This window comes from Oncorhynchus mykiss, chromosome 22 (genome assembly GCF_013265735.2).
Source record: "Oncorhynchus mykiss isolate Arlee chromosome 22, USDA_OmykA_1.1, whole genome shotgun sequence".
NCBI lineage: Eukaryota > Metazoa > Chordata > Actinopteri > Salmoniformes > Salmonidae > Oncorhynchus > Oncorhynchus mykiss.
The window spans coordinates 31,156,028-31,169,821 of record NC_048586.1 but is presented as its reverse complement, the minus strand read 5'-3'; the positions used below and the strand labels follow the sequence as shown (position 1 = coordinate 31,169,821).

Sequence of the window (13,794 nt, the reverse complement as noted above, 5' to 3'; positions counted from 1 at the left end):
GAACATGTAAACCAGTGCAACCTAATATAGTCTCAAAAATGAAAAAAATGTGTCAAATACCAGAAACTTGTCAAAACAATATTGTTTCAGAGGGAGCAACACAAATGATCCATCACCACACCACCTTACCTACAGAGCTTGGAGGAAACTAGATTAGTCGTCGCACTCAGAAAAGGGAAACGATAAAGAGCACCACTAGGTGGCCAGAGAGAGAGCAGATGCAACCAGCAGAGGGTGCTCCTTGCAGACCCAGGCCTGAAGGCGGACCAGGGGTCAGAGGGGGGCTGAGGGACATACCTCCAGGAGTATGCTGAGCTTGTCCAGGGGGCTCTGGGGGGACATGGACATGGTGGGGCTCGCCATGCTGGAGGAGGAGGGAGAGGAGGAGGCAGAGGAGGAGGGGGAGTGGTGGCTCTGCTGGATCAGGTCAGGCAGGAGGTGAATGCGGCCCACAAAGCCATTTTTCTCCTGGTGGCCTTGGAGACCAGGGTGGCCTTGGAGACCAGGGTGGCCTTGGAGACCAGGGTGGCCCTGGAGGGCAGGGCGAATCAGCCCGGGGCTGGTGTTAAACCCAGGGACAGGGCCATGACCAGGGCTCGGGGCAGGTCGTTTTTTGTTGTCACCTGTACTCTGGAAGTAAGAACAGGGGCACACTTTGGGTCTAGATCTCTTTCTCTGTGGTGGAGGGATTCTATTCGCTATTGTGTTAAGGGAAGACTAGTCTACTAAAGTAGTCTAGTAAAGTAGTCTACTGAAGCTACAGTCTACTACTGTAAGAGACTTTAGACACATTCAATTGAGGATTAAGTAAAAGAAAATGGTCAACAACAGACACCAAAAGTGTAATAATTTTGTTTACATTTATTAATAAATTATTTCTATGACTTTAGTGGAGCCATTTTATGATGTTCAATCTGTTGCAGGACTACCATCTAGCCTTTATACTGTCATTTAATGGGGGAGTGGGTGGTTAATACTTGGAGTAGGTCCATTTCTCCAGGCTAACTGACCCCTTTCCACTCCAACCCAAACCCCTTCACCAGCAACACAAAGTAAACAATGACAGAACAAATAAGATGAGGTCCAACACAATATCAAACACAGTGGGTAAACTATAGGGGGACAAATTAGTAAATTAAATACCACAATAAAATAACTAAACGGTTTACAGTGTGTGACTGATATGTTGTTATAAGAGAGGTGGACGGCATGGCCTGGGTGTTGGCCTTACCGGTCTGACGATCAGAGTGTCATCTTTACAGGGTGTGGTTTTAGAGTCACTCTCGCCCTCGACGTGAACGATCAAGGTCTTCACCGATTCCATCTCTCCGTTGCTTAGTCTGGAGGAGCTGGTGGAGTAGGTCGAATAAACAGAGAACCAGGAAGATGGTTAGTGCTGGGGGAAAAAAATCAATACAGTTACATATCGGGAAATTATTTTTGATGATATATGGTATCGTTTTCACAATATGGCAATATTATTTTTGCACTAGTTTTCTGTTCCTGCACCAAAACTCCAGTGTTTTTTCCTTCCTTAGCTTGTTCTCCATCTTCTTTTTATGTTGGGAGCCAATTCATTTTCAGCACTTTTATTTCCATGACTGATCAAAGCTCGTTTTCTCAAGGCTCTTTCTTGTCTCTCTGCAGCAGACGTGTGGTTTAGACCATCGAATCGCAATACAAAAAGAGTCCTAATACACATGATATTGGCACCGAAGTATGGTGATATTATCGTATCTTGAGGTCCCCGGCAATTCCCAGTCCTAGTTATAATGACCGGACTTTTCCTTCACTGCAATCACAAGCTCAAATGTCATCGCAATATGATGTCATTGAGTATGTTTAAATGCACACTAATAATTGGATTTTAAACTGATTATGGCACTAGGCTGAGTATGGCAATAGTCAAGTAAACACCTAACTGCTCATTTTAAATCAGCGTAAGGTCGTAATCGAAGTAAGCATACAACGATTAAACACCTGGTTTTCTGAGCAGTCTTTCTAATTATTAGGACATGTAAATGCCTTAAGAGTTCCAGCTGTGCAGTTGATCTGTGCATGTGCGTGCACGAGTAGCGCAAGCTTCCTTCTTTTGCGCGAGTGAAATGAGTTTGGAAAAACAAAGTATGCATCTTAGAAATAGTTTTCTCATACACACTTTAATATGTCCAATCTAAGAATCAAATAGTTATCCCAAAAATAATATGGTCGCTGTGGTAGAATGTTTATTTTGATTGGTGATTTTGGCCATTTATCCCATCGGGTAGCCTGATTTCAGATGTGCCCATGTAAACAGGATTATTAGGGAAATTGTTATTCTTGCAAAGCATGTTAACGTTTAAATCAAACTATTATATTCATCTGACTATTCACAACAATTGTATTATTGTGTGCATGTAACTGGACTCATTGTGAGAAGGGTTAGGGGTTAGGGGTTAGGGTTCAGGTGTCCTCCTCTACATACACAGCGTGAGAGTCCTCTGGTCCTGAGGTAGACTCCTCTCCTCCCTCCTGGTCTACCTCTTCATCATCCTCATCCTCATCCGTGGTCCCCGACTCCTCACTAGATGAGGAGTAGTCTGTCACCTTGTGGGGGCGTTGCACGTCCTCCACCACACGCAGCTCTTTGGCCAGCGCGGTCAGGTCCTGGGGGGGTCAGAGGGGGGGGTCAGAGGTTAAACTATGCTTCCATCCCTTTCTCTCTCTTTCTTTCAGTCTTGCTCTCCCTCTCTTTTTTAGCTCTCTTTCCGGGTTGTGGATGTGTTACCAGGTCACTCGCAGGGTTAAATGCAGGAGACAGGCTGCAGGAAGCTGCTGGGGGAAGAAGTGAGGTCACAGGTGCGCCAGCCAATGAAGAGCCGGCCGGTGAGTAGCAAAGCCAATAGGATATGAGAAAAGAGATGAGTAAGTACATACACTGCTGCCATACTGCCAATGTGTCCACAAGGCTAGAAGAGGTTAGTGAGTCCATCAAGTGACCAGACCCGAGCATACAAGGAAGGAAGGGGCTGCAAGTATGTGAGTGATTGAATGATCCAATAGAAATAAATAACAAGTATGAGGGGAGGAGATTGAGGTTAAAAGGAACATGAGTAAAATAGCACCAATCAGGAGAGAGGCAAGCCATTAGTACAGAACCCTTCAGCCAATGAGATCTTCAGTACAAATACCCACCCCATTTCATTCTAGCTTACCACTTCCCCCTACAGAATTCACAAGTACCGGTAATCCACAGCGCAGAGGGCGAAACAAACACACACACAAAGAACTATGTCAGATTATTGTAAAACCATCATTCCCACTCAAAACTTAATTCCACCGCTTTCTGAAGTGTCACAACACTTAGTGTAGTTCAACACTAGTTAGTACACTAGGTAGACCACTAGTTTCACGGGGGTAAGGTCTCACCGCCAGTCGGTTAGTTCTGACAGACTCCTTCCTCTCCTCAGGTTTTTTCCCAGCATGCTCTTGATGCTGGAGGGGAGAACCCTCAGACTTTGATGAGGCTGAGAGGGGGACAGTGGGGGATACCGGTCAGTAAATTAAAGAGCTATGTGGAGAATTGTGCCAAGAATTTAATTGTAAATGTGAGTACTTTGTAAAGAGTAATTATGTGTGTGTGTGTCTTGAGATTGTGCATGTAGGAAACTATGCGTGAGACTATGAATGCATGTGTGTATCAGGGCAATATCAGACTCACAGCGGGCTCTGAACCTCTCCCCTGAGCCACTGTGAGAGCTGGGCTGGGAGCTTGAGTTACTGGAGCCGGAGGAGCTGCAAGTACTACCACTGCCACTCGTTGGCCTGGGAACCAGTTTCTCCACCCGCTCCCACAGCAGACGCGGCTCTGCTGCAGCACTGTGGAGAGAAACAGAGAGGGGTTGTTATAGTATAGACACACAACCTTTACACATACACACACAACTTTACATACTGTATAGACACACATACTTTACATACACACACACACACACAGTACTTTACATACACTCAGTGGTCAGTTTATTAGCTACACCATCCCGTTCACAAAAATTGTTCACTCCTACAGACAATGATTCAGGTGGCCGTGGCTTGCTATATAAAGCAGGCAGAAAGGCATCGAGGCATTCAGTTACTGTTCGATTGAATATTAGAATGGGCAAAATGAGTGACCTAAGTGACTGAGTGTGGTATGATCGGGGACAGGCGCGCCAGTTCCAGTATCTCAGTAACAGCTGGCTTCCTGGGCTTTTCACGCACGACAGTGTCTAGGGTTTACAGAGAATGGTGTGACAAACAAAAAACATCCAGTCAGCAGCAGTCCTGTTGGTGAAAACAGCTTGTTGAGAGGTCGAAAGAGAATGGCAGTCGTGCAATCTAACAGGTGGGCCACAAACAGGCAAATAACGGCGCAGTACAATAGTGGTACGCAGAACATCATCTCGGAACGCACAACTCATCAGTCTTTGTCATGGATGGGCTATTGCAGCAGACGACCACACAGGGTTCACTCCTATCAGCTAAAAACAAGAAGAAGTGACTCCAGTGGGCATGCAATCACCAACACTCAACAATTGAGGAGTGGAAAAACATTGCCTGGTCCAACAAATCCTGGTTCCTGTTGAGTCATGCTGATGATAGTCAGGAGAACATGGCCCCATCCTGACAGGTGTCAACGGTATTAGCTGGTGTCATTGGTGTGGGCAATGTTTTCTTGGCACACGTTAGGTCCCTTGATACCAATACCGCAATGTTTCCATGCCCCGAAGAATTCAGACTGTTCTGGGGGCAAAGGGAGGTCCAATCCAATACTAGATGGGTGTACCTATCTAATACTTTACATACACACACACATTCTTTACATATAGACATGTATACAAATACATACAGTATTTATTAATAGACAGACCCATAAAGAAACACACATACATTTCCATAGACACAGACATGCACAGTCTGAAAGGAGATGAAGCTCAGCATTATAGAGACATGCTAAGAAGGGAAGAGTGTGTGTGACAGTGCACACACACATAGGAAACAAGGATATGTTACATAAATCATAAATCTGCCTTGCTCAAGGGCAGAACAGAAGATTATTACACCGGGGCCCGCTCAGGGATTCGAACCAGCAACCTCTCGGTTACTGGCCTAAAGCTCTTAACCACTAGACTACCTGCCGCCCAGTACTAACAACCCGAATAGAAGTGGAGATGGTGGAGTGGTGAACAGAGGGATAGACGGAGGGACAGAGCGACAACAAAATAAAGCAAAAAGGATCGATCGAAAGAGAGAAAAAGAAAACGAGACAGAGAAAAAGATAAATGGAGGGATGTGAAAAGGTACCTGCAGGCGTTCCTCTGGCCCGCCGGGTTGTTAGGCGTGGCATTGGAGTTGCCATGTAGAGGAGAGTCCCTGCGTGACAGTACTGGAGACCTGGACGTTGTCCTCACAGGAACCTTCCACACATACAGATGCCTGCTCACAAACACACTCTACGGGCACATACACACTCTCGGAGGGTGTATGTGTGCAAGAGTGTGTGACATAGGGGTGCCAGGAGCACAAAAGCTAGACACACACTGTTAAGATGTCCCTAGAAAGTCCCCAAACTATGTCCCTGTATACTCACACTGCGTAAAGCCAAACCACTGAAAGTGAGTTCGGTCTGACACAGCAAAAAACAGCATTATATCCACAACAATCTTCCCTCAAATGTTTTTCATCACTGAGCAAATTTCAGGTCTGCTGAGCGCAGAAAATTCTGTGCGTGCTTTTACTGTGAACACTAAGGCTGTACCTGCTTTAAGTTCATTTTAACAGTGGTCAAGTAGGCTACTGTGGCTATTTGATCATAACGTAGGCCTACCACAGAGTGGCTTACCATTAAAAACAATGGAGACAATGTATCCCATAACATTTTTACATGGAAATTGCTGTTCTATCATTCAGCCTACAGTAGCAGCCAATGTGTGGTGTTCAATGTAGGCCTACATTCCATGAGACCTTTGAAAAAACATGCAGGGCTTGACATTGTCCTTCACACAAGGAGGTGACTGAAAATGTTGTTGTGTTGTTTGATGCAAGAAACCATTTTACTAAATAAAACTCATAATTAATCCCATACCATTATTTCAGAGAATCAGACAAATTATGCAACCCTCTGCCTATTGGCTATTTAGCTTATTCAGGCCTGTCTCAAAATACAACACTGCCCACTTTAAGACAGAAAATTGAGCTTTAGCTAACTTGCTTTTCAAAGACGTCTAGAAATGCACACGTTTTGTGCTCTTGTAGGAAGTAATCACTCCCGCATTGCTGACTACAAATGATCTATAACTGGGCTAATAATTCACTAAGGATATGAACAAATGATCTATAACTGGGCTAATAACTCACTAAGGATATGAACAAATGATCTATAACTGGGCTAATAACTCACTAAGGATATGAACAAATGATCTATAACTGGGCTAATAACTCACTAAGGATATGAACAAATGATCTATAACTGGGCTAATAACTCACTAAGGATATGAACAAATGATCTATAACTGGGCTAATAACTCACTAAGGATATGAACAAATGATCTATAACTGGGCTAATAACTCACTAAGGATATGAACAAATGATCTATAACTGGGCTAATAACTCACTAAGGATGTGAACAAATGATCTATAACTGGGCTAATAACTCACTAAGGATATGAACAAATGATCTATAACTGGGCTAATAACGCACTAAGGATATGAACAAATGATCTATAACTGGGCTAATAACTCACTAAGGATATGAACAAATGATCTATAACTGGGCTAATAACTCACTAAGGATATGAACAAATGTACAAATGTGCACATGTCGCTACACATCTACTCACAACTGCCCATGCTGTAAAAACAGTCCAGTTAAAAGTGAATGGCACATATCCATATATGGCAATGGTATTTTTGCATATCGGCCTACTGCAGCTCTGATTGGTTATGGTGCACAGGTTTGTGTAGAGCCATGCCTGTCAATGCAATAGAATCCTAGTCCGATGTGCTTCTCTGCGCGCGCTAATATTTCTTCTGCGCGGCAGTCCCGGGTAGCTGCGCACCCACACAGGGGTTGATAAGGGAAACGTGTGGATATAATACTGTCTTTTGCTGTGTCAGACCTAACTCTCTTTCAGGGGGGTGGCTTAACACAAAAACAGCTTTAAAGTTATATTATAGATTTCAGCATTTCTCTTTAGTAGTTTCCAGGGGACAGGAGGGAGAACAGCTTACGAAGGAACAGGGGGCAGCATCCAAAGCAAAGCAGGGCGGAACAAAGCCACTCCATTCAGATGGAACGCTAACTAACACTGACATTGATATGAGACACTACCAAAGGCTTACACAGGAAGGAGGGGGCAGAACAGGAAATGGCATACTCATACCTCACCAAAGAAGAGGAAGTGATGTTTGATAGTTAGGCCCTATGTGAAGAGAGGACAATAATACCACCTCTAATTTGTGCAGATGGAGAGCAAAAAAAAAGGTCACAATTTCAACATGAGGAATATTTTCCTTGGAGAACGTTTCTAACAGTCTGAATCCTACACTTTATTTGTGACAGCCTCCAGCGTCCCATTGATTTGGGAGCATCTCTAATATGCTGAGATGCAAAAGCACTCAGCTGTCGAGTGATTGCTGCTGCACCTTTCTTTCTCTAGTATTTTTACATCAGTCTGCTATGGAGGTCTGGGAGGCTGAACGAGGGAGGGTTCTGAGAGGAGAGACAGAGGGGGGATAGAGAACGAGCCTCTAATCCTTTCATAACGTTCTGCTCTCTCTGAATCCTCTCAGCAGGCTAGGGTGAGGAGGAGGTCGCTCCATCTTAGAACTGTTACTAAGACAAATATCACTCTGCTCACTCACTCCAATGTTGTCCTATCCAGCATCTAGTGACTACTAGTATACTGGTCTACAGTTCAGACTTCCTAGCAAAGCCGTCTAATGACTACCAGTTTACCCGACTTTGCCAGAGGATGAGCCTATCTTACCCTGGGAGGGGTGTCGTCTGTGGGGGCCTTGTCAAGGGGCAGGGCCTTGGGCTGGGGGTAGGACTGCGGGTCAGTGCGTGCGGGTGATGATGGTGCAGGGTGATGGTGTTGCTCCTGAGAGCACAGGTGGAGGTGTGCAAAGCTAGGGACGATGGGCTCACTGAAGGAATGGGAGCATGAGACGACGGGGGGAGCGGCCTGGTGGGACCACTGGACCTTCCAGAGACAGAGACAAACGGGTGGTGTCAGAGGGGGAGGACACATTGGGAGGAGTGGGGAGGTTTGGGGGAGGAGGAGGAAGACAAGAGAACAAGACCACAAACCCAAGCAGCAGACAGTGATTGGATACTGAAGCTTCAGGAAGCATCACAATGGGCGGAGTTGTCTTGAGACCAATGGGAAGTCTTAGGAAGTCAGATGAACCATTTGATTGTTTCATATCACAGACAGCCAATGACTGCTCCACCCGTTTTAATGCTCATGACGATTCAGTCCCAACACCAGGTGTGAGAATGAGCATGGATCACATAAACAAGGCATACACAGATCAGCTACTGTAGCATCATGCATAGACAGTTAGACACAAACACTCAAATAACGGCATGCGCACATTCAAGGATACTTTTTCTGGTCCAAGTAACTAAGAGGAGATGAAGGAATAGGGACATAGCCATACTAGGTTTATAACTGAATTTATTCCCTTTCCAATTGATTTCAAATATGCACTGAGAAGCGCTCAGACAGGAAACACCAAAAACATTTATCACTCAACAAATGACTTTTCTGCAACAAGCCCAACACGCCTCATATCTGTCTCTAATGACGTGTCACTAACGAGAGAAAAGTGACTAATGCATTTAATGCCTCTGCTAAATCATTTAGCAATCAATTACATCATCATCATCACCAAATTCCACACTGTTACATCTAATTACCATGACATTGTCCAAAAACAGAATGTTTCCCTGAATGGTGCCCTGTGACATTAATGACTGTATTCACGCTGGGTTGGTTGAGTCTCTGAGCAGATGATATTAGTAATATACTGAGTCACTGTGAAATCAGAAAGATGAATTATGGATGTGTTTGTGGTGTTTAGCACACAGTCAAGATGTAACAGCTCTACCTTTATAAAAGGAGTCACCAACCTGGCAATGTACACACACACTCACACAATAGAGGAAGCAGTCAGAGGTAGAGCGAGTGGGTAAAGCTGATATTGAGCAATGAGTGGCCAGAATAGAAGCAAGCAGCTTGGACCTCGTAATAACACAGTGGTGGAGGATAGGCTGTCACCCAGGGAAGTATCAAAGACGATGGAGTTACCTATTAAGGGACTAGAAAAGGTCAACTATGTCATCAGTAAGGGACAGAGAACAACACCCACATTTCTCCACACTGTGAAAGAATTCAGCTAGAACAGAGGCTAGAAGAGAGTTAGCGAGGGGGAAGAGATAGTAAACACAAGAACAAAAATCTACGGTAGCTAGTAAGACACCACTACTGCAGATACACAACCCGGAGAGAGAGCGAGAGAGAGACCACCCTGTTAGAACTACCTGGAAGGAAGAAGTGATTGGAAAAAGTAGAGCTACGGAAAAGGGAAGAGTAACGAGAGGAGGAATAAGCAACTGGCGATCGGCCATCTTGGTTGTTGTGGTTACCTGGGGTTCCATGGGCCTTTGCATGGCAGGCTGGACAGCAATGGGGGTGTTTCCATTGGCGATGGTCTCGGCGGCGCGGGGAGGAACCGGGGGCTGAACCTTAACCTGGGCGGCCTGAGGAGAACCTTGGATGTTCTTACGGTACCTCTCATCAGCCTGGAGGGAAAGAGAGAGAGGGACAAATTCATTAACCATCATCATGACAAAGAGGATCGAGCCACAGCAGCAGTGGGAGGGTCAGAAGTAAGAGATTTCAGGTGGTCTTTTGAATGACCTGTTATACTAAAGGGCATTATCATAATTTTCACAATTTCACAGTATTATTCCAACCAGTGTGGAAATATATAAAACACAGGACAATCACGTTTTTGACTACACTGGGCGTTTAATGTTTTATGTTCATAATAATTTAGTTTGGAGAAGAGACAAACATAAAGAAGAGTTTTCATTTTTCCAAGGTGCTGTATTTCCATCTGACAACAGGGGTCTCCATTTGACAACAAAACCCAAACAAGGACACTTCCATGTACACTTGATTGGACAGATTGGTGAAACGCTAATATATTGCCATCTGAATGTAGAAAGGATATGGGTAGGTAGCTTGGACATGCATTTTCCCAGGGCTGTATCTGTAGTTTCTTTAGAGGCCTCATCCTGAGCAGGAATAGTAACATGACCACTACAGTGAAAGTACCTCACACCAGAAGTCAAGCCACAGACCCCACATAAAAATGCACACCTTACAGCAGTTTATAACTACAGCAGCAGCATAAGCAGCAATCGACAGTAGCGTCATGGCAATGAAGCTTGGGTTCACCTCTCCAATTGGCCCAGGCATGGGGGCCTTTGGGGTCAGGGGTCAGTTGCTGTGGGGACTTGGTCCTCTCCTGGATCAACAGCTATGGGGACATGGTCCTCTATTGGATCAATAGTTGTTATGGGGAATTTGTCCTCTCTTGGATCAATAGTTGTTGTGGGGACACAGTCCTCTCTTGGATCAATAGTTGTTGTGGGGACATGGTCCTCTCTTGGGTCAGTTGCTGTGGGGACATGGTCCTCTCCTGGATCAATAGTAGTTGTGGATACTGAGACCTGTTGGTGGCTGGCTGCAGGAGTTTTGGCTGCTGTTGGAGGATCAGTAGGTAGGTCTGCTCCTGCTATAGCTGCTTCATGGCCTTTCGCTGCTTCTCCAGCTCCCAACACTTGTTCTACTGAGTGCAAGGAGGTGTGGTGGTGCATCATCATCTAAACTTGGCCACCCCATTGAAGCATGGTGTGTGCTGTTCCATTTGAAGTAGTTCTGTATAAATAAGGGCTGGTGTCTTTATGGTACAAGCTATATCCATGTAATGAGGGAAATGTTGAGTGGGTTTGTATTTTCACTGGGACCCAATTATCCTAAGTGTTTAAATGCTTCGAAAATGTTTACTATTACAATATAGGCCAAATATTGGTTTAAAAATGTAAAAAGTAAAAATGACTGAGCTAAAAGCTGATGATGCTTAAGAAGACATGAGGGAGACAGTAAGACATTGGTTGAGAGAGAGAAACGATGACAAGCAATGGTGGTGTGAAGTTGAAGGGATGTGGGTGATCATATCCTCACATTATCTAATGTCCTCGTCAAACCCCTGGAGGAACAGAGGCCTTCAACAACATACACAGTGTTAACACGTTGCCACGCAGATCCGCTAACAACACACCATCTCAGCAGAGTTAGGAACATTGGTAGAGAAACAATGAAAACCTTATCTTCCTGTTGGTAGGACACTCCCACATCCTGGTGACATCCTCAATTAAGGACTGTAATAAACATTCTGGCTTCCCCAACTTTGCCCAGAGAATGAATAACTCCAACCTCAATAGTTGGCTCCATTCAGATATACTGTGATATACTCTAACTAGATATTAAGAGTAGGGTGTGACAATAAATCTATTTTTCAACACCCTACTACAGAACAAAACCCATAGACTGCAAACCACTGACTTAGAAAGCTAGAATAACAGATGGATAATGGGAGATATACAGTAACAGTCCAAAGTTTGGACACACCTACTCATTCAAGGGTTTTCTACACTGTAGCATAATAGTGAAGACATCAAAACTATGAAATAACACATATGGAATCATGTAGTAACCAAAAAAGTGGTAAAACAAAACAGATTCTTCAAAGTAGCCACCCTTTGCCTTGATGACAGCTTTGCACACACTTGGCATTCTCTCAACCATCTTCATGAGGTAGTCACCTGGAATGCATTTCAATTAACAGGTGTGCCTTGTTAAAAGTTATTTGGGGAATTTCTTTCCTTATTGAGTCAATCAGTTGTGTTGTGACAAGGTAGGGGTGGTAAACAGAAGATAGTCTTTTACCAAATAGGGCTAAGTCCATATTATGGCAAGAACAGCTCAAATAAGCAAAGAGAAACGACAGTCCATCATTACCTTAAGACATGAAGGTCAGTCAATCAGGAAACTTTCAAGAACTTTGAAAGTTTCTTCAAGTGCAGTCGCAAAATCCATCAAGAGTAATGATGAAACTGGCTCTCATGAGGACTGCCACAGGAAAGGAAGACCAAGAGTTACCTCTGCTGCAGAGGATAAGTTCATTACAGAGTTCACGTAACAGACACATCTCAACATTAACTGTTCAGAGGACGCTGCATGAATCAGGCCTTCATGGTTGAATTGCTGCAAAGAAACCACTACTAAAGGACAGCAATAAGAAGAGACTTGCTTGGGCCAAGAAACACGAGCAATGGACATTAGACCGGTGGAAATCTGTCCTTGGAATGATCAGTCCAAATTTGAGATTTTTGGTTCCAATCGCTGTGTCTTTGTGAGACGCAGAGTAGGTGAACGGATTATCTCTGCATGTGTGGTTCACACTGTGAAGCATGGAGGAGGTGGTGTAATGGTGTGGGGTGCTTTGCTGGTGACACTGATTTATTTAGAATTCAAGGCACACTTAACCAGCATGGCTACCACAGCATCCTGCAGTAATACGCCATCCCATCTGGTTTGGGCTTAGTGGGACTATAATTTGTTTTTTAACAGGACAATGACCCAACACACCTCCAGGCGGTGTAAGGGCTATTTGACCAAGAAGGAGAGTGATGGAGTGCTGCATCAGATGACCTGGCCTCCACAATCACCTGACCTCAACCCAATTGAGATGGTTTGGGATGAGTTGGACCACAGAGTGAAGGAAAAACAGTCAACAAGTGCTCAGCATATATGGGAACTCCTTCAAGAGTGTTGGAAAAGCATTCCAGGTGAAGCTGTTTGACAGACTGCCAAGCGTGTGCAAAGCTGTCATCGAGGCTACTTTGAAGAATCTCAAATATAAAATATATAAATATATATGGTTTAACACTTTTTTAGTTATTACATGATTCCATATGTGTTATTTCATAGTTGTGATGTATTCACTATTATTCTACAAATAAAATTAAGAAAAACTCTTGAATGAGTAGGTGATCTAAACTTTTGACTGGTACTGTATAAAATGCTAAAACAACAGATGGATAATGGGAGATATACAGATGGATAGAAGAAGATAGATAGGCTTACAGAGTTCGGTCTCACCAGTAGCATGGCCTGTTCATGGAGCAGCTGCTGCTGCAGGATCTCCAGGTGCCTCTGCTCCTCCTCCAGCTGGCGACGGATGTACTCCTGTCAATCAAACCACACACACAGCAAGTGTCAGGGGTAGACTACAAGTATCATGAAAGAAACTGTTGTTGATAGAGAGTTCTCCTACCTGCTCCCGATCAGCCCTCCTTTTCTCCTCCTCAGCCCTCCTGCGCTCCTCCTCCTCTTTACGCCGGCGTTCAACCTCTTCCATGCGCCTCTTGTCATCCTGCTCCCGGCGACGCTGCTCGCGCTCCTGCTGCCTCCTCATCTCCCGCTCACGACGTTGTTGCTGTGGACGACCATAGGGGGCGACAGCGCAGGCGTCAGGAGCAGACATCACTATGCATTAACACTCCGAGCTAGCTAGCTCTCTTGTTTCTGGTCACCATATCTGGCCTTTATGAGATAAGCTAGTAATTTCTTATTGTGAGCATGTGAGATGCTAGTCTCACTTCCCAGGGTTCACGGTTGGTGGACTACACTACGTAT

At 44.5% G+C, this 13,794-nt stretch overlaps 1 protein-coding gene across 11 annotated transcripts in view; it reads right to left on the bottom strand.

Annotated features, from left to right (window-relative positions):
* Window positions 1–13,794, bottom strand: part of LOC110501750 (mitogen-activated protein kinase kinase kinase kinase 4) — a 98,384-nt gene that overhangs the window by 17,577 nt on the left and 67,013 nt on the right. For 2 of the 11 annotated variants that reach the window (XM_036959108.1, XM_021579506.2), the window contains 11 exons: window positions 13,433–13,594; window positions 13,243–13,344; window positions 9,672–9,827; window positions 8,008–8,223; window positions 5,323–5,435; window positions 3,701–3,858; window positions 3,409–3,506; window positions 3,195–3,203; window positions 2,465–2,646; window positions 1,232–1,349; window positions 298–630 (listed from right to left, as the gene is read on the bottom strand). In XM_036959108.1, coding sequence (XP_036815003.1) covers window positions 298–630; window positions 1,232–1,349; window positions 2,465–2,646; window positions 3,195–3,203; window positions 3,409–3,506; window positions 3,701–3,858; window positions 5,323–5,435; window positions 8,008–8,223; window positions 9,672–9,827; window positions 13,243–13,344; window positions 13,433–13,594 — 1,647 coding nt within the window. The remainder of the gene's footprint in view (window positions 1–297; window positions 631–1,231; window positions 1,350–2,464; window positions 2,647–3,194; window positions 3,204–3,408; window positions 3,507–3,700; window positions 3,859–5,322; window positions 5,436–8,007; window positions 8,224–9,671; window positions 9,828–13,242; window positions 13,345–13,432; window positions 13,595–13,794) is intronic. The other 9 variants (XM_021579508.2, XM_021579511.2, XM_021579507.2 and 6 more) reach the window with 9 other exon arrangements.